General features: G+C 42.5%; 2 protein-coding genes across 2 annotated transcripts in view; one reads left to right on the forward strand and one right to left on the reverse strand.

Moving 5' to 3' along the window:
- Nucleotides 1-21,569, forward strand: part of LOC125763505 (stress-activated protein kinase JNK) — a 278,718-nt gene that overhangs the window by 176,320 nt on the left and 80,829 nt on the right. The window lies entirely within an intron of this gene.
- LOC125775016 (ABC transporter G family member 18-like) overlaps nt 1-21,569 on the reverse strand; it is a 32,143-nt gene that overhangs the window by 4,398 nt on the left and 6,176 nt on the right. The window contains exons 2-11 of the mRNA XM_049445396.1: nt 15,853-15,970; nt 15,175-15,755; nt 14,966-15,088; nt 12,929-13,119; nt 12,011-12,179; nt 11,837-11,937; nt 11,425-11,580; nt 10,498-10,838; nt 6,897-7,159; nt 196-310 (exon numbers count right to left, since the gene is read on the reverse strand). Of these exons, the coding sequence (XP_049301353.1) occupies nt 196-310; nt 6,897-7,159; nt 10,498-10,838; nt 11,425-11,580; nt 11,837-11,937; nt 12,011-12,179; nt 12,929-13,119; nt 14,966-15,088; nt 15,175-15,755; nt 15,853-15,970 (2,158 nt within the window). The remainder of the gene's footprint in view (nt 1-195; nt 311-6,896; nt 7,160-10,497; nt 10,839-11,424; nt 11,581-11,836; nt 11,938-12,010; nt 12,180-12,928; nt 13,120-14,965; nt 15,089-15,174; nt 15,756-15,852; nt 15,971-21,569) is intronic.

Raw genomic sequence — 21,569 nt, forward strand, 5'->3', positions numbered from 1 at the left:
GCTTGTACTGTTATTGCAAAGAAGATTTTGCTACCTACCTAAGTGGGAGCAGGAAGTGTAAAACTTCAACATGACATTGATGCAATCGCCCTTACCATAACTGGATATTATTGAATCGTCATTAAACGTTGTCGCTCCTATCCACCACCCATACCTGCTATTAAATGTAAATAAACCACACACACACACACTTACGTAAAGCCCGCCAAAATATCCAGCAGAGTGCTTTTGCCCGCACCGGACGGTCCCATGATGGCGGTTAGCTCCCCGGCCCGGAACTCTCCACTGATATCTTTCAGTATGTCCCGACCTGCGAAGATAATAGATACAGCAGATAAGACACTCGGCATCAGGTGTGAATGACGAAGTAAAGGCTTAACGAATGCGATGTATGTACGGCGATTGATAGTGTTCGAGTGTAGAAAAAAAACAGGAAACAGGAAGAGAGCTCATTTATATGATTCGTCATTTGAGGCATGCAAAAAAAATATGATCAAACAATAGTTTTCAAGATGAGTAAGGATAAAAGAAGACTTCAAAGAATTACATATGCGAAAAAAACAGGTCTTTAAATACGCCATTCGTTAGCATTTTGATCGAAGTGATGCAATGTGTGCTTATCGAATGATCAACGATATTCTATTCTCACCAAATATAATATTTTCTCATGCAAATTTGAAAATTTGTAATAGCACTTGAATGTATTGACACATCAATAAAGTGCTGTCCGCTTGTCTACAATATTCAGCACAGGAATATAAATGCAACAAAGGGCTATTCTTGAGTGTTTATAGTACGCTGAACTGACCTCCATGTGCATGCCATCTTGCTCTGAAGCCAGCTACTGTTTCCCTTTGGAAATTGCACCCTCACCCTCATGGTTCACAGAGACATTCCCAAGATACACACACACAGACACTCACCAAAGTAGCAGAATAACCGGTTAGCGATGGGACCTGGTCAAGACAACGGGTGACCATACAATAACTAGGCCAGCTTTCCGAGTCTCATCCCAGAAAAGTACTCTACTCCCGGATCAGCTGCTTTGGTTGCGTTTGAATTGCCCCTCAGGATAATGCCGCCGCTAACTCCCGTGATCCCTCCTGTTAGTTAGGGATATCTCACTCTAGCAACCAGCCGAAGCGATCGTGTATAAAACAGGTTTTCGGGCTTGAACGAGAAGCTTCAGTTCTACTCAGATTTCCAACTGGTAACCAAACGTGCAATGGAGGAACTCCGATCAATAACTCAGGTTTCCGTTCAGAGTTTTTTTTCTCCTTTTATTTGAGAACTAAACGCTGCGTGTCCGAACCGGTTTCATAACATCAAGTTAACTTTGTACATTGGACATCGGAGAAAGAGGGTGTTGAGTGCATCTCAATCCAACCGGACCGCTTCTGAGAAGGATCTGAGTAGCCGTAAATTCTAGAGCATGCCACAAGACACCAAAGATTGACGATTTGCAAGGAATCGTCATCATCATCATCATCTAACCTCGTGATCCTCGTGATCCACCAATTGAGCTCAATTAAAACAATCGAACCACCTACTGCTGGCCTACGCAAATGGTCTAACAGTGTGGGATCCGGTGAGAAGATTCTCTCCATCTTCCCATCCAACAACGGTCAATGTTAACTCGCGCAAAGATTATCATACACTGGCGGGCCTGGGAACGTGTCATCTCCACGGTATTCATAATGTCATTCGGTGTCGCTCCGTTTCACATACGAGTGAATATATTTGCGTACGAAAGATCAAATCGAAATTCGCTTTGCACAGACATAACTGCTTGCGATCAATCGATCGTACAATGTAATACTATCAAGAATAGAAATCTGCCACCTGTCACTTTACGCCAAGTGTTTGTTTGTAACCCAATTTTCCTAGGCTGTCGATTTTCTGCTGCTTTTGTTGACCTTCAATATTCAATGTTCACGCTAACGTGTTCCAAATCGGGTAACGCGGTTTTGCGTCATGAATGTTTATATATTTTTCACCCATGACGAATGTATCGTCAAATACCTAACCTAACGCAATTCGGTAAGCATTAAGAACGCAATGTCGTGCCGGTTACTTTCGTTCGAAACGGTTCGTGTTGGTGTGATGTTATGTGTTAACTGCAAAAAAGCAAAAATGGAACATCGATTCCGTTGCGATTTTATTTCGTTACGCCATTTGTGCGATATCCATTCGTAAACAATATGCGAGAATTGAGTTCAAATTTGTGTCCTTTTGTTTCCCGTTCTGGCATGCTAAATATATCAAATAAATAGGGTTTTTTGAGTGTGATGTTTTAAAAGATTTATTTTTAAAAAGACGTGCTCAATACACTTCAATTCTCTTCCCACGGCAAAATGATCCTATATTCGTGAAAAAGAAAAATATTCACCTTGTACGTAATCGCAACGAAATCTCAAATCACAACGCAGTTGCAGCCGTGCGCGTGCTCATGCTCGTACAGAAATGCAAAATATTTTATTTAAAATGCAGCTCGAAGCGTTGTTCGTCGCGCTTCATTGCGCAGCAAGCGATACTTTCGCGATTCCATCCTCTGACTATGCATCGATGTTCCACACTTGTTTCAGCGCACAATGGGATCAAGTTACAACTATAACTAAAGCATCCCTACTCACTACGATAGGAAATCGGTTTCATTTTCGAACGAGAGCAGAAGGATAAAGGGGGAGTAGAATTACTTTCTGCTTCCCTATTTGTGTGAGTAATTCTATCTTCATGACAGCAAACAATGCAAAACGATCGTGACGGCGGTAGATTTTGACGCGTTGTAAATCGTTTGCGTTTACCAAGCGAATTATAATCATCAAACATTTGCGCGGGTATTCGCGCCAACTATTGGCATACAATCAGGAAAAGAAAGCAATTCGATCAGTGACTAAGAAAACCTACCAACTGAGGAAGTCAAACCGTTGCCCGGAACGACTTGAACGAGGGGTTCGATTATCAATTCTAGTACCTAGTGTTTGAGGGGTAAATTCACAAAACGTTCCACTATGGGTAGATGGGGTAACATTGGGAACAGGCACAGGGGATTGATAAGTGAATCCAAGCTGTGCGAACATAGTGACCGCACCTACAGTGCGTGCCATAGTTGTGGCAGTAATGTTGATAATGTTTTTTTTTTATTTCGATTTTAAATTCACGACCTTCAAACTTAGACTACATGGTGCTATTTGCCAAACTTACAATTGCTCCAGTGATGTAAATTTTATTTATATAGTTATTAATTAATTGAAGAATTCCATTAGAAATCCCTAAAAGACATACAAATAACAGCAACGAAATATTTCCCACAACATAAATTGCTAGTTGATCTTTCTCTAAGTGATCAGAGAACTAGTCTTAATTGCTTCGTTGGCCTCTGGCATATTAGACGAGACATAGCAGACAATCCTCAGCAAATAGACATCATGCACCAAGTCTTTCGGTGTCATTTTAATGACTAGACAACTGTAATTCTTCTTATCCACAATTACATTGAACAACTTTGAAGTTCTTGTCATTTGAATAAAAAAAAATCACATGTATTGCTAGAGATGCTACACACTGTACAAGAAAAAATCAACATCGGTGCACTTGCCAATAGGATGATACATAGCAACGAAGTACGCACACACAGACGGCCAAAGGCCTTTGTCTTTAGTGCGAGTCGCAAGCGGTTGAGTGTTTATTTATTAGGCGCGTCAGGAACATGTCTGGAACGGGGTCAATTCCACCAAACCGCAAGCATGATTACGAGTGCCGCGAATCTTCTGGTCGGTTGAGGACGTTACTCAAACAAAAGTCGAACCCGGAAGACGAGTGGCGTACAGCATTGGAGTCTTCTTTATTTTTGCTCCTGCAGGTCAGGTTGATTATCGTAGATGCCGGCTTATAACGTACCGTAGACGCGAGTCTCGTTGTTGCGACTTGTAATGCAGGGCCTTTGGCATTCACATTTCAAAATGCGCAATGCTGCATCTGTATAGGTGTCCCACCATGTTGCATCGTATAATCGTCGTCAGAAGCCGCACCCAAAACCGTTCACAGACCATCCTTTGTTTCGCTCGAACACGCATCGACTAGCGCTGGTGGCGCTCCAGTTCTGAACTTTGTCTCGCTCCGATCGCGATCTCCAACCGAACCGGTTGGAACCGGTTCGGGCCACGCGTGAATCTGCATAGGCGAATGCATCTCGCGCAAGGGCATTTCGTTCCGATTAACGCTTCAACGATTTAAGGCCAAAGACAAGATGACAAAGGCGAGAAAACGTGATCGGGAGATGGGAAAAAGCAAAACGTAAACATAGATGAATCTACAGCATTCTCCAACATGGGCCTGCTCGAGATGAGCGCGTGTAGCGTGCCCGTTGTCACGCACACTATCGCAACCAGAGATCTCGAGCCGGAGACATGTTTTCTGCCGACATTATATACGCGTCCCGGCGTGACAACGAACCAACAAAAAAAAGCACGGTCGAAAATAATCTCACCGAAGGTTATCTGAAGTTCGTTCAACCCGCACCAAATGTGTGCAAGGCAGACGGTGCGCGTCTCCATCGCCGAAAATCTCGCGAACCACGCGGTCCATACAAATTAGATTCGATGCGATTTCGATCGATGATGATCGGGGAAGCGCCAACAGTGAGTTCTGTGTTTGTGAGAATTGTGGTACACACAGATGACATAATATTTAAGCAGTCTGGAACTCGCTACGCTCGATTACGCAAAAGGTGGCAAATGAAAATTGGAACGACTTTCAAACTAACTGCCAAAATAGATACCAAATAAGATGGCGCTTGTATTGAAATTTGTTCTAGCCTTCAGACATTTTTTTAACAAAAAAAAATCAAATAGAGCTAGTTGTGAGTAGATTTTTTTTTTAGAAACGGTTGTACTATCATTATCAATTTATGATTTCTTTTTGTCCATAAAAGAGCCTCAATTTACTCTAGAAAAGGTTCAGTTGGGAAATGATCTTATTAAATTACTTTTCGTCCGAAAATGAAAATAAAACTATTTTGATCTTTACTTTTCAGTTTTAAATCAATAACATTTCATCGGCAAAATTTCCCGATTTTTTTTTTGTTTTTCAAATTCAAATTTTCATCTTCAACCGATCGTCAAATTAACGGCCGCCAGGTCTGCGCGCACACCTTCTATCTACTCATTCAAATCGGTTGTATCTGGTTACGAGCGACTGTGCGTTCTTTCACAAACAAGCACCATAACGAACAAGAATCATCATGCGACGCTTCGTTTCGGTCGTGGCTCATGAATTTTAAAAAAAGTTGCCCCAAAAAAAACCCGAAATCATACTCCACACACGCGAAACACACGGAAAGTGGGAAGAATCACCTGTGAAAAGCATAATCGGGTAGGCAAACAGCGCCCGGTTCTACGAGCAGAAGATCGTCGTCTCGTCGGTGTTGAACTATCTAGTCAAGTAAACGTGAATGAAGCAGACAAGCGGAAGAAAAGAAGAAATTTAAATTTGCCAAACACACTTGACAACGAAATCGCACGAGTGAGGAAACATTTGGATGCTTTGAATGATTAAACATTTCCTTACGCTTTTATTTCACTGCTTCTCTAACAAGTTACTGCTGCATGTGTTTGTTTTAAAACCGACTGACAAAGTCGAATCGTCGAATGAATCAGACATTAATTAGCATCCATTCAGTATGTCCACCCTCGATCGAATAACGTTCGCTGCTGCAGAAAGAAGAACGGTACGACAATGACCGGCGCTAGTTACCTTGATCGTTGTTGCATTGTTTTATTGTGTCGGTTTAATCCAACTTCTTCAATGGCTGATGATCCACACATGCACACACGTGTGCCACAAAAGCAAAAAAGAAATTTAATCGAAAGTGAAAATTGTACTCAAAAAGAAAAACCCCCTTTATTAAACAACGCATTTTCAACCATGGCGTGTCCAAGCCACGCTTCCTCAATACGATCTTGCGAATGCCAAATGTATCGTTTTACTAGCGAAACAGTACTCGTTCGTGTTGTTTTGGTTAAAAATAATTCCTCCACGGTAGCTGTGGAATGGACACATGTTGACGATAATTTAGCCACTCGAACAATTTGTTGCTTTTCACACAAAAGACACCCATATGTGTTGGGCGATAAGCGAAAGCTTCTTGTACGTACTACTTGTACATATGGGCTCTTGTGGTTGGAATGTCCACAACGGGAAGTTTGAAGTTGAATGCACAAGAGTAGTCTAAATCTTGATTACTAACCTATTTTTATTGAACTGAAAATGCCATACAATATGAAGAAGTTATGGAATGCCATGGGAACTCTACTTCCGGCAAAATAATTAAAACAGACATTAAAACACGTGCTGCTGTCACTTTCCTTTTCGTTTTTTCTTCTCAGCCAAATGTTCATTTTACTAACACTTGAATTTGCAACTTTCGCTGCCCAACATCTCGCACACCTTTGTGCAAAAAGACGTTGAACAAGAGCCGTATTTCCTTGTCTACTGCAAGCGCTTGGACATCAGCCAACCACTCATCGGGAGGCTTTGGATAACGATCAAATGTGAATTAAACCCGAACCGAGTACAGTACCAACTTGATCCACACCTGAGTAGCCTGTTACGCCTGCCGATAAGTAAGTCTGTCATCCGCTCATCTTATCACTCCCCTATAAACTTGTCCACAAAAACAAAACAAAACAGGGTCTTGACACATACTCCACATGTCGAAAACAAGCTGTTAGGAGCAAGAATTGTTGTACCCAGGTTGTACAACAGCTGCAACAGTGCTCCCCCCATTAAAGTCCGAAAAACGAAACCCTTCAACGAAACGAGGAGAACGGAGGTGTGAATCGGGCCCGAAGCAAGGTGATAAGACGGCAAACACCTGGAGCAGATGAGTATCTTACCTTTGCGAAATATTCCATTGCGTACCGAGTACGACAGGTTCTTGAAGCTGACGGTGACCGGTTTGAAGAGTCGTGCCGCAATCAGTGATGGTGCAGCAATTTCTTGATCCACACCTGGAACCGCAGGTATGTGTAAGGGTTCCAGCTTCACTGCACCGATTCGGCGACTACCCACTCCGGTAAACGTTGCTCCAACGGTATCCGCTGGATTGCTCATTTCGTAGGATTCTTCGTCCATTTTTCCTTTCTTTTTTTTGGCTCGTTAAAATGATCACTTGCTACTGATCTGGTGGATCTGTTTTTTTTTCTAGTATCTAAGAGGACGAAAAAATCGCTTTCCTCGCACTTTGCTCAGCTTCAGCTCAGGAATGGCAAATCGCTTAGCACATGTTTGCCAAAGGGAACGGATAGGCAATTTGGCTAAAAATACGTTCTGCAAGACACCACCAAGGTATACATCACTCGCGTTTTCTACACAAATCGGTCGCTTCCGGTGACAGTAGGATCATCCACTGTTTAGCTCTTGATAGCACAGTGAACCATTACAACGAACCTTGCACGTTACATCGGGCACTCTTTGCGAAAGTAAAATACAAAAATCAAATAAACCTCACGAATCAGCTCGGCGGGAAACGCATCGCGGTTTTTGCAGTGTTGTGACCGACGTTTGTGGTTGTATCGTGTGCACTTTTATTCTTCAACCACCACACCACACCAACAATTGCCCGAGACGACGATGCCAACAAAGAAACCAACCCCTTCGGTGTCGATAGCGACGGCTTTTTTTTTTTTCAACCCCGTTACAGCTGCAGCTACCGAAATTCAAACAAACGGAATCAGTATCACAACAACACACTCGCACATGGATGCCTCGTTTCTTCGCTTACGAATCCACGGTGGCTAAGTGCAGCTGCACCTAAAACTCCACGGAACAACGACCGACCCGACCGACGGTCGATTTTCTTGTACGAGATAAGTCGCGGGTGGGTTTAATAACACGCGAAGCAGTAGAATGTGGTTGAGCAGTGGACGCATCCGCGTTCGCTCGCCTCTCGGAGAATACTAAGCAGCTCAGCTGATCCGCGAAGCGCAACAAAGCTGATGTCGGTCGGCAGCGGCATTCGCATGATGGGACGTGGCCACACGATAACTGGCTAAATAGCAACGGCGTTTTAAAAAACAAACTATTGCTAAAGATTATTTAACATGTGATCTTTAACGTGATCTTTCGGTATAAATACCGATGTACATAAATTGTTTCAAAATATTTCTTTTATTTCAACGCAAATTTATGAATATTGATTGTGATTCCAGTTTCATTTTTACACATGATGTTCGATTTCTATCCACCCCTCGGGTTCAACCTTGTCCAGTGTGCATCAACAAGGGTTTTGCGAACGGTGTGTGTGAGAGGATTTCATTGAGCTCACACGCACCGGTTTCTCTCGCATGCGAACCATCCCACAGCTGCATTCACATTACACCCCGTACCCAGTAAAGGTACATGGTAGTTTTTGTTATGCAGACAACCTTCGCCACTGCACGACCTACACCTTGACCGGAGCGGATCTTTGAATTCTGTCTTCCCCAAAAACGATCACTAAACATTGAACGGTAGCACAGAAAAGCAGGATCCGCCAACGTGTTCCGTCCGAGTATGGATCGGCCGTAATGGACGATTATGCTGACCCTTGGCCAACACCATAGCAATGCGTTGATAAGAGCGTATCGTTTTAGCAAACATTGGCTTCGGCTGGCGGTGACCCATTATTATACTACAGCAATCGGTACACATGCACTACAATGTACTTATCACACCGCCGGAAAGAACCACCGGGGTCTCGTGGAGGGCATCCAGTTTGGTTATCTTTCTACTGTCAAGACACTACAAAGCGTTACCGTGGCGTAGTGACATGCGTCTGTTCTAGTTCTTCGACAAATCAGCTGGACCGTACAGTGAAAACTATGTCTGGACAAAAAAGAACAAGGAAATGTAACAGAGTTTTTGCTATTATCAGCTAAAGTATAGGCAAATTAGAACGAGGACATAATGAGAGGATAATGTGAATCGCTAACCTTTGGAATCAAATTTCAAACCAAAAAAAAAAGGTTATCATCGTACAAATTCATTAACGCAAACACTTTAGTGACTTCCCCAAAAAGGGACCACTAAATCGAAAAAGGGCTTTCAAATCACACACCACTCTACTGATAACGACGTTCCATTGATACGGCGTTGTGTTCTTCCACAGATGTCAGTGATTGTGGAGGTCTTCCATTTACGTCATACAGAATCTATGAAGGGCGTTATAATGTTTTCCATCCCTGAATTGTTTCCCGCTGAACACAGCTAGTTTTGATCACCTCCTCGTACTTAAACGGTAGTCTATTTATGATACAGCAACTGTCACTGTCCAGCATGAGGTGAACAAACTTCAATTTCCCGTCAATCCATGCCAATCGTCACCTGCAGGCTTAACCGGGGAAGGGCGCATTCGTATGTGTCCTCCAACTGGGTGCTCACACCATCGATAAGCTTCCCGATTAATGGTCATTATTCTGGTGGTTTGTTAAAACAAATAATCGTTTCTTGCTTTCCCAGCCCCAACTTATCAACATTGCGAATTTCCTGGGTTGTCTTCTAACGCAGTGCTTCGCCCTTTCAAAACCGCTTGATAGTTAGCGAACAATAGCATGTGGGCAAAAATTACGCCAGTTCTTAAGCGATTAGACTAAGCTTATCTGTCCACTCTTCGAACGTTGCCAATCCAACTGGCAACGAGTCTCGATCGCTATGTCCTTTGTTCGGTGCAAATCAATCATGTACTTCAGCCGCGCATTAGCTGCCGTTTCCTGTGATAGTAACGTCCAGCAGCAAATCGAAGATGGCTTGTGCTAAGTATTATTTAGTTCCATTCTCTTTATTGCAACATAACCAACATCGCCGACGGACAAATTATTACTATTATGTACAATCTCAGAAGAAGAAAGAAAGTTCGCACGCGGTGTATATGTTTTTTTTATGTCTTGTTAAAACTTCCATACCTTATTCGAAACTTAATACATTGCATCTTCATACTTTCTTTGTTATCTAAACCTATAAACTAACTTTGAAGATTCTTGGCCAATTGTTGTTCATATTCGGGTACATTCGTACTGGTACACGATCACGTAGATAAAATACAAAACAGTATGTGTAACACTATTTCTATCGAATTCGCAAATCTTCTCCATATATTATAAAGTATGTATACAAAAAAAAACAGAAAGCCACTGCTAGTGCATTTGATCACAGATATCGATTGCTAAATAACAAAATACGCACATATTGATACGTTCCTGTTTGTTTTAAATGTGCGTGTTCATTTGCAGATTCCTGGGATTTTTTTCTCCTAATTCAACTCGTTCTTTTTCTTACCCTAAACTATTTTAAGCTTACAGTTTCCTGTTAAAAAAATGGGCATTTTGCAAGATTCTACCTCACCTCAACCCTGTGCTTAACATACTGCTGTTGGCTAAGAGACGGCGATAAGAGAAACAAAAAAAACAGACAACAAATTCATTTCACCGTTATGGGCATTAAAAGATGGGTAACGTTTACCGCTTGTTAAGCTTATACCACAGCACAAACACGGTGCTAATGTACATCGTTATAATGATCAGCATAATCAGCACAAAGTTTGACTGCATGTCCACATGCTCGATGTCCATGTCCTTCTGGAACAGGACGGGATTCTTGAAGTGACAGTAGATCTGCGTTTCCGGACAGTGCAGATCGTCCCGGTTCATGCCGTACACCGAGTTGAGTATACCGTGGAAGCTTGCCCGATAGTAGCTGATGTGCCACATCCACTTGAAAAGTGGCGTAATGTCGACGTACCGTGTACAGAAGCCAAACACGGAGAACAGCACGGCGAGAATTGGTCCGATGAAAACGGCAAGCTGAAAGAAAGCGAAAACCAACGTAAAACATAAATGTGACGATAAAGTATTGTAATCCAACATCTCTACAAACTGGAAAACGTGTACGATAGAAGCGCCATCTATTGTTCGGCATAGAAATGTGCTGCCATAAACGCACGCAACACACTTGCATGCGAGTTGCATACAGGCAGGGGTTGAGGGTTTGAATTGAAAATTGTCGGTTGGAAACGGTTTTTGAAGGTTAGTGGGCGTGTATTTTTTTTTCTCTTCGACTCGATTATCTGTTTATGCAAAATAAGTTTAAATCTTTGCATAAAAGTATATTTTTATATGCCAATTGTGGTGGCGAAAACTATATCTACTCGACACAACAGCATCAAAACAATCACGTGTGTCGAAGTAAAATTATTCAAATGAGTGAAGACTTTTTAAGACAAGAATTTTTCCAAGCAAAAGTTAATTCGTTACATAAATATAATGCCGATCGCTCGGTTTTAACTATTTGTACTCTACCTAGCGAAGAAATGGAACCTTGGAAATTGGAAATGAATAATAATGATACGCCTTAGCTTTAAAAATATATCTAACAATTAGCACATCTTACCTTCACGGAGAGTGTTGCTCCAACGAAGAAACCCCACGACTGGGCACAGATCGAACCGGCCACGCAGAACAGCGCGAATATGCAGAACCGCTCGAAGTTCACATAGTTACCCGTTAGATGGTAGCTGATCACGACGTAGATTAACGAGCAAAAGATCTACGAAACCAACGAAGCCAAACAAACAGAACAAAGCAAAACATATAAAAAACAATTCATCACTTCACGCCAAAACTGCTCGTCACGGCGCGTGGTCATTGTACGGTGATTCATTCGCCTTCCAAAACTCCATCCACCACACTCAAGTGCTGTCGATTGAATGGACGATGAAGATGAAGATCGTACATAACGACTCCTTAAGAGGCATGCATTTCCTATGTGCAACACTTTCACCCAACGGGCACAGTTCACTTACCTGAACCGGTATTTCAAGAAGCAGCACGGACAGGAAGTAAGGACCCAGCTTGTACCAACGGTTGAAGTGCTCCCGTGTCAGTGATTCCATCTCGATTTGAACTGATACGGAGGGGGAGAAAAATAAAAACAAATTAATGTTGAGCTTTAAGTCTCCGTCAAGATGCATACTTACAGGACAGCACAACCGCCATCTTGCCGGTATACACCATCATCAGCATAGATCCGTAAAGGTACACATAGTTCGCCAACACCTGGTTTGCGTTGGGACCAACGCCACTGTAAAGATAGCCGAACAGTGTAGCTACCGTGGCATGGGCAAAGATTCTGCAGAACAGAAGGAACTGGGAAAACGGAAATACAATGAATAAATGATAAAAGTCCACTCGATGCATGGCCTCATTTGTTACCGTTTGCTGACTATTTTACTTTTTGCCTTGAGCCACCTTTTGCAATCGGTACGCACTTGAACTAGATTAACATTTCCACTTGAGGTGTTGTGCAAATGTAAGTGTTCCTTGTTCTAAGCAGCTTTCTAACACAAATAGCAAACCGATCGTTATTCAATTCAGCCAGCAAAGTGGATCGCCTGTTCGATCGATTGATTACTGTACATTTTTTTGCCTCAAATTACCAACAGCTATGAAGGGACTAATTATCTACACGCTATTATGATTATTTATCCATAAAGTTATTTAACGTGTGAGCTTTGTGTACCGGACGATTGCAATCTTTTGTTGTTTATAACCGTGCACAAATAAAACACGCACTCCACCGGCTATAAACACTAATTAACCCATCGATATGTTAGTAAAATTTGAAATGGAACACTGATTTAATTGTATATCGTCAATACGTAAACAGACAAACAGGTTTACTGTACGAAACTGTGGGAAAGCAACAGCATTAAGAATGATGGGAAGAGAATCAACTATTCAAACAGGAAACACCTTCCTACATCCATTTTTAATACGCTATTTAATGCTAATGATAGCGCTTCACAACTTTGCATCTTCTCATCGTATCCTTGTTCTCGCTCATTCAATAAAAAGCTCCGAGGTGGCACGATTATACACATATGTGAAATACTTACATAATTCCTTCGTGTCATCAGCAAGTTCCGGTAGAAGAGCAACAGAAACTGCATCACCAGCGAGGCGGGTTTCGTTTTCGAAAAGATGTCCTCCTCTTCGTACGATGCATTATCCATTGCTTCGTTCTGTTTCTGCAGCTTGCACATCTCTTCCCCTTTGCCACCGATCGAAAAGGTTTCCATATTTTTTTCTATGGACCAAATAAAGTAGGATGAATAAAACGGAAAGGTCAGTTCTAACTGGTGAAGGAATGGTATACAAGCAATAGCACAAAATTGAAAGCTTGACAAACAGATATTCCGGTTTTTTGATACACTCAAATGTTGCACCACTGTACGATAAAAGTGTACCGATTGCAATCTGAAAAAAAACTCCCAGTGAAGCAGGTTTTGGTTTTGAAATTGGGTTCCAAATTAACCAACAAGAGGAAGCAAACATTCGCAACAGCAAACAAAAAGGCGTTCCGCTCATGGACTGTTAACTTGGTAGGCATGAAGAAGAGTGGAAAAAAATAAAATAAACTTTATTTAAAAAAAATAACATTCCGTATGGTCTGCCGTTCTGTGTCACCGATACACGACCCGATTTGCAACATCGAAAATTCTCTTCTTGTTATGATTCTCGCCAACTCAATCGTTGATGAGAACTAAAGAAAATAGAAAGAAAAATAATATTGTTTGTGATATAAGCAAGAAAACGCAGACACTTGGTTGCTGGGCAAGACGTTGAAGCTCGCGTGCCCCTGATTGAATGCATTCGACCTCACCTTGAAGATGGTCATCTTCAAACGATCATCTACACCTAACCAGTTTGGAGTGTCTTACGTCTTCAGAAAAGCGACATACTAACGAAATTAGCAACGTTATACTGCGCCGTAACGTGTTCTCGATTTCAAATGGAAGTTAGAACTGATGGAAGGCTAACCTTTTTGTCTCGAAATGACTGCCTTTGTGTGCCATTATCGCTTAATAAATTAGTAAACCTTTTAAGGTGCTTGTATGCTTAGCCAATTACTAAGGGTGACATTTGATGGAAATGAAGACTTTAAAGAATTGTGGGGTTTTTTGTTGATATTAGTTTGTTGTTGTGATTCGTGTGATCCATCCACATCCGTCTCTAGCTGTCTCAATCGAACACTAAAGTCACCTTTATTTTCGGTTAAGCTTTTACCATTCTTTTTGCCTTCGTAACCCTTACCGAAGACGCACCTCACCATCCATGTACTTTGTAATGTAAATTAACGACATTGTGAAACCGAGAACCAATATTGATTCGTTCCTCTTGCCAGAAGCTATGCACGGGAAAATATTCCGTGTGAAATGTCACACCAGGAAAGTCATCAGCGTTGAGACAAATAAGTCGATGGCAAATGGTAAAACAGATACGCGCAGCGGTAGCGTTTCGATGCCTTTACCAGCGGCTGTTGTGTGCATTAATTACGCGCTAATGAATGGGAAATTTAAATTTGCTGCCCAGCAGCAAACTGACAGGATCGTATGATGGGCCATTGCTTCGCATCACGCTCTGCAAACACAATAATCTGGACACAGTGGCAACAGAAGAAGAAAAACAACTGTCCAAACCAACTGGTTTAGGTTGATACCGATCGGCCTAAGAAGGGAGTTGGCTTCATGTGCAGTTTTGTGGCGCTATTTACCGATACGGTTAGCAGCTGTGCCACTGCATACCGCAGAAATTGCACCACCCGTTGCGATCTGAGGTGTTTTAGGCTGGTCTTACTGTCTTGAGAGTCTCACTCAGTTCAATGATTGTTCCGAAGGCTCGTCCTCGAGCAAAGCACTTCTAAGGGTTGGCCATGAAGCGAGCATGGGTATGATGTAACTAAGCTGGGCTCCCCTCCAAAGCCACCTGAACCTGTCTGCTGTACTTCGCGCACATGTGTAATTAATAGTGCACGCAAGTGCAAGAACCGATCAAAGATGCGGAGGTCGCCCAGCCCAAAAGATCGACTAGCAATAGCTGAAGAAATAGAGCGAATGAAGTCGGAACGTCATCTTCTTCAGACTCTTACTTACCATTATCGTCGTACGTCGAATCAAGCTCAATGCAGCGACTGCTGATTTCGTAATATTTCTTCAACGCAGCCTTGATCACCTTTCCGACATCGGCACCATACTCTCCGACCGCAATCTCCATCACTGTATTGGTAACAAAGTACAAAAAATTGGGAAAATTAGAAGTACTGCTAATCCAGTTACGGTTCGCATCCTACAACTAAACCTACTAAAATCGGCCGGATTGTGATAGCTAGGACAGTGATAGCCAAGATCACCGAGAAACGGTAGCATCTCTTTTGTCGGTCCCTGGTAAAAGCAGTGTCCCTGCACCACTGTATATAGCTGATCAAACATCTCAAACAGCAGCGCGCTGGGCGTGTGGATCGTACAGACAATCGTTCTACCATCCTGTGCCAGCCGCTTCAGCAGTGAGATACACTGCGCACAGGACGAACTGTCCAGCCCCGTGGTCGGCTCGTCCAGAAACAGTATAGGCGGATTGCTAATCATCTCCAGTGCAATGGCTAGCCGTTTCTTTTGCCCACCGGATAGTCCCATAGTCGGTGTGTTGCCTTTCTGCTCCAATCCCAGCATGAAGAGAATTTTTTCAATCAACTTGCGCTTCTCGGCCATCGCAATGCCAAAGCCAAGCTTTAGATGGGTTGCACAGGTCATTGCCTCCGTCACCGTTAACCAGGGCCGCAGTGCATCGTGCTGCTGGATATAGCAGGACAGCTTTCGGAAGCTTTCCGAGTTGTGGGACCGGCTTTTTCCGTTCACCTGTACCATACCGCTTACTCCCGCTGACCTACAAAAGAAAGATGCAAAAAGGAAAACAGATGGAAAAAGTTAAAAACACTTACACAGCCGTGCAACTGGTAACCAGCTAGTACGAGATAACCTACACGTAACCTGCCATGATGTTAAGCAGCGTACTTTTGCCAGCTCCCGATGGGCCCATAATTGCTGTCAGCTCACCCGATTTAAACGATCCATTAAGTCCGTGAAGAATTTCTTTCGATTCTGCAAACAGACAAGAGTAAAGCGTACGGATGGGTATTGTATTACGTTCATGCAAGGCATTCCTGCGGCGGTTATCCCATAGCACACCTCAGTGATCTCACCTTTTGGGCGCCCAATTTGCGTCAGACCAGTGGTCAATGCGTTGTGAAATTGGATATAAATACATGTCGACACTAACTTTATCATCGTTCAAGGTTGATCGAACGATATGATGGTGAAGTTCAAAATCAAGCCATTTCATGATGAATCCATGGTACAACGGATTTCCCTACCCCGCAGATGAAGTTCATTAAAAATCATCGATCATTCACCGATCTTCAGCAACGATCTCCCAAATGTTGCACCTGCTATGGTTAAGGCTTCGCCCGACAAAACTCGTTTGGTGTACCCATTGGTACAGGCGATCGCTTTAAAAGAAACACAAAATAAAATCGCCGCAGGGCATGGTAACACTTGCGAATTAAAATACAACTATTCAGCCATCAAGTATTTTACCACATTTTCTGGACATTGAACTTGGTCTAAATTTATGCACAAAAAAACCCTTTACTTAGCAGCTAAGAAACTCGTTTTTCTCTTAAATTGAGCATCCCTTTTTGAGCTAATAACAGGTTCTCGTACACCGTCAAAACTCCATCTGGGTTTGTTGGAATTTTGTTTTGGGTTTTGTTCTGTTGTGGAATTAAAGTTACAAGCAAAAACTCTTCGGAACGATAGAACCATAAGGTTAGAACCAGACGAAGAATCGCCCACCGGTTTATAACCCATGGTGTGCCATTTTTGTTTGTGGGAATTGTTTGCTTCATGTTCCGGGTTCCAACGACGACCAATCAGCACGGCATCCTGGGCATTAGCATGACACGCTCGGATACAGCAGGAAGCTTAACATGGATTACGCAACTCAAATACCTCAGGGCTTCAGACACCACGTGATAGACACCCTTAGACGAATGATGTGGTCAACAATTTTGCTTCATCGCTTTACCCCCTCCTGCCCTCTGAACGCAATCGATACTCCCTTCCGTACCGATCAAGCCCTGACGGAAGAAAACTTTGCTATCTCGATGGGAAAGAAACCCAAACCAACCAAACAAGCTGCGCTACTAGCATTAGAAAGTGGAATTATTTCCCTAGCACGCTTTTTTTCTCAACAGATTCATGGGGAAGAGGAAGATAAATGCAACTGCATGTTGTTGCACTACTGCACAAGCTCGTATGCAACTCCCATACCTTTGGTGAACCTTTCTTCCGGCCAACGCGACATTCAAGCTATAAAGGAGGGAAGAAAACAAGTTCGCTTTAACCCTCTGGGGCCGCCGTCGTATAATTTCATCATGTTTTCTTCACCCGTTCCACGTCAATGTTCGAGACGTCTTGAGAAGCACTCAAGGATTCTCGGACAGCCATGAACGGCCACGGACAGAGTCAGACACGCGGAGGTCATTTCTCTCGTCAATTAATTGAACTCCAATTGAACTCTACATGGGTGGATGAGAAATTCTCACAAAAGATGCCGCTGGTTGTCAAAGACGCACTAGCGTCTTGTGCGGTGAATGTCTTCATTTGTCGGGTTAAATATTGGTATAGTCTAAGTGCTTCTTGTTCTGCTGAGAGCCGGTCGCAAGCTATCTCATTCTATTGTAGAAATCCTGGTTTGCAGCTAGTATTTAACGTCAATACCTAGTCACATAGCGGTTAGCTATGACGAATACCTATCGAAGAGATTGTATGTGACGAAGGTTTGGTTTAGGACGCAAAGAAGGAATCGTTCACTCAACACGATCGATGCCAAGGTTAAGCGTGAGATGCACGAATGATCGTAGTGCTTGGTTAGGTTTGCCTAGATATACTTTGCACTAGGTAACCTACCAGCTGAGCGTTAAAATCTATGGCGCTCACCCAACGTCTAATCCAAGCAGTGGTGGTGAGCTGGAATTTGTTTGAAATATTTACCCACCATAAACATTTTATTGGGCGATAAATCTTCCACTACAACAAATCGCAGTGGCATACAACCAATAAAAATACAATTTATCGACGTAACAATTGAACGTGAAATGCGTGAGAAATACGTCCAAGAAAACTATTCGTGCCTAATTAACGATCATATTAACAACATTATTTTCAGACACATTCTCTGAAGCACCGTGCAATGCAACGGATCGTTACTATTATTCAAGGTTTCTCAAGTTCAGGGTACGCTAAGAGCACCGTACGCCCTTGCTTCACAGCACAACACCATCTTTCCACCTCCATTGGATCTCACATGCATCACACGCTGTATGAGCATGGGATGAGCTTTTATTTCAAGATCATTGACACCTTCCAAGTCGCCGAGCAAGCTGATTGGATTACATCAAGGTGCGATCGGTATGCAAAAAAAAATCATCATCTCCACTACGCGTCATTGATAAACCTTCTAGCGTCGAGACTAACTCATGATTTATTCGGCTAATCACCTTTATTGCCTCATCTTACGCACGCGACGAGTAAAGTATGAATTCCAGTGAACATTTCCAACCCAATGCAGCGGGTTCGCGCTACTGAGCAGCTCGGTTGGAATGCACTCACCTGAAATCGAAGATGCTCCGGTACGTTTTGTAATGGTTCTACGGTTCGCGCCCGTGCGTGCTACTGTTATGGTGGTAACATTGGTGGAAATTCATATTTTTAGGTCAAGAGTCCGACCACCGATTGACCGTTTGCAAATTATTACCAAATGCACCATTCATTTCAAAAGCCATCATAAATTATAACTGGAGGACGCACCATTCACCACACGCATACGGGAATGGGCTCCAGCGGAGGGAAAGATGGTCGATTGTGAAACTCTTCCAAATCGTAGATTTGCTATGTAGACGAAAAGTAGACGAATATTGCAAAAACAGTGGAAAATTTGCATAACATCGTTATTAGGATCGTTTAGTGGGTTACAGACCCATAACTGGCCACGTTCTATGAACCGGTTACCGTAGATGCCAAATGTTGATTGGGTATATATTCGATAAACTCCAAAAGTCAACTCCACAGTTATAGTGTGAGAGGTTAATGCAGTCAAGATTGGTCACGTATAAACCACACACTTTCAATCGTAAACAGTTAAAAGCTAGACGTGACGGGAAGTTTTTTGCAAATCATTCCAAATAAGTTAAGTCACACCGTTCCTTAGGAAGCGATCGATTATCTATACTTCCTTACAACACGTTATGCAATCGAACAGATCTCCACCAATCCTAATCAACACTTTAATTAGCATCAAAGTGTGATTATTTCTTTGGCGCAATTCTTCACAGTTGCCATTCTATGATGTCTTGTTTTTAAAAAATATCAGCTAATGCAATGCGCATATTCGATCACTCTCGCTGATTTCTCTAACGTAGAACGGAGTTGCTTTCTGTTAGCACTATCCACATAAAACGTCCAGTACCAGCGCTTGTCTTCATGACACAGCTTCGTCATGGCGAATGCACCCGTAAGCGAGGGACGCACTAAACGCATGCTCTGTAATTATTGATCGTTATGCGCACCGCAACATTGAAGCAGTCGCTTTGGAGATCCACGCAATCATAATCGCCCTTCGTCGTGTGAAGGAAAGAAATAGAAAGAGTTGTATAGAAAGAGCGAAAAGTAAAGAGAGAAAGAAATAAACAAATATCGTAAGTGCACTGTCGGCTATACTGGCTACAATTTTCCACAACTCCACACAACTCTAACACGCTCTAATGATCGTCCATCGGCGAGGCAATTCACCTCGAAATGTTTATACTCCGTGTTCGAAGGCGCCAGCAGTGTACACTCCTGCACGGTACACTATGTGTTCACATCCGTTCTGATTGCACCACTGGACCACCTTGAATCGGTAGCTTTTTTATGGGGAACTAATCGAGAGAATGAAAAAAAAAACTAACGAGGCCACTTTTCCTTCCACGCGGGCGTTTAGACATGTTCTTGTAAAACTTTATCCGTTACAGTGGTAAGTAAGAGTTAGAACATATTCTACACCTCCGATTTGTTGGCTCAAGTGTTGAATCATGTTACCTGCGGATCTCATTAGAATAAGATCTTACCGCAGGCATGCTTGAATACGATCGGTCCACTAACCGACGTATCCACCTTGACACCTGCGCTAACATTAATCCTGTGTGGCCGGTGCATCGGAAGTAGGACGTCCTTGTGGGTAGTAGATGACTGTCCTCTCTCAACTGTACAACTCCCAATAGCTAACAGTGATACCTTACGACGTATATTGATATCAATTCAAGCAGTCGCAGGATTTTAATTATTTAAGCGCTACTAATTTAACTATTTTTCGGCGCTTTCAAATAGTTTCTTACGAATTCATGCGGATGTATCAGAAACATTTCACTAATGAACAATCAAGGTGACGTAATAGGAAAAAGAGAATGTTGAAATCGATGGTAAACGATGGAAATACCTTCATAGATAGTCTACCAGCAGCCCACAAACTTAATCATTCTCAGATGAAACACGAGGAAATTCTATGCGGGAACCACAATGTCTCGAGCTATGATCTAATGATCACGAGGGAATCCTACGGTCACGTGTGGAACGTACGGGTAACTCCTGAAACTAGATTTACCGGCATGAAGTTACACGAAGATCCTGCATAAATACCCGACATCCAACATGTTAATGTTCATCATCAACTTATCAACGCCACAAGGTTCTGACAATACGTTCTGGTTAGGAACCACCTTATCGAACCAGTAAAATAACCATTTGAAAGCAATGTTTTATCAAGCGAAACCATTTGAATATTCTCATCGGCCCTATACTACCAACGCGAACCTGAGAGATCGGTGTAAATGAACTGCACGACATTAATGCAAAGCTAATGTTATGCCATCTATTATAAAATTTATTGATTCTCATTCATCTCCGCATGGCAGGAGGGTGGGCATTGATAGTTGCAGCTGCGATCTGGTAGCAACGTTCGTGACCGGTTATGATGATGTTGTTGCTCCTGAACGGGAGGGGAACTACAAAATTTTTACAGTGCTAATGACTTGTGGAAAGGCATAATGCCGATTCTAAATGTACACTTAGTATTAATTTTATTCCGCTCCGGTGCAGATCAGACCCACGCCGCACAGAGCTTAGCAGAACGAGAGGCATTCATCATTTAGAACACTTTTATCTGTGCTACAGAACTAGTAAGCATTAACTCGGCTGATAGTCGTAATTAGAGGATATGCTTCGCTGGGCTCTATCAAAGTGGAGATTTTCGAATGGTAACCATTTGGAAAATAAATAATGCATGATAGAATTGGATTTTAAAAAGCAAACTCCATCAGTGGTTAGGGTTTTCAAAAGTGTCTTTCAAAGTGTGATCATTGTAGCCAACCAAACATTTCAGTGCTGTCACCATTAAAATGCGCAGCTGTATCTATTGTTCAAACTCTAGACGAACGGTTTCAATCGAAACTATCTATCGACACAGCCATTTTAATCGTTTCTCACGAAAAACACTCTAAAATTGGTCGCCATTACCATCGCCTAACTCAATTCGAAAGGGAGTTTTAGCTTTGAGAAGAAGCAAGGTCCAAATGTCCAAACGGACGCAAATTAAGATTAGCTT

Source organism: Anopheles funestus, chromosome 2RL, assembly GCF_943734845.2.
Source record: "Anopheles funestus chromosome 2RL, idAnoFuneDA-416_04, whole genome shotgun sequence".
Classification (NCBI taxonomy): domain Eukaryota; kingdom Metazoa; phylum Arthropoda; class Insecta; order Diptera; family Culicidae; genus Anopheles; species Anopheles funestus.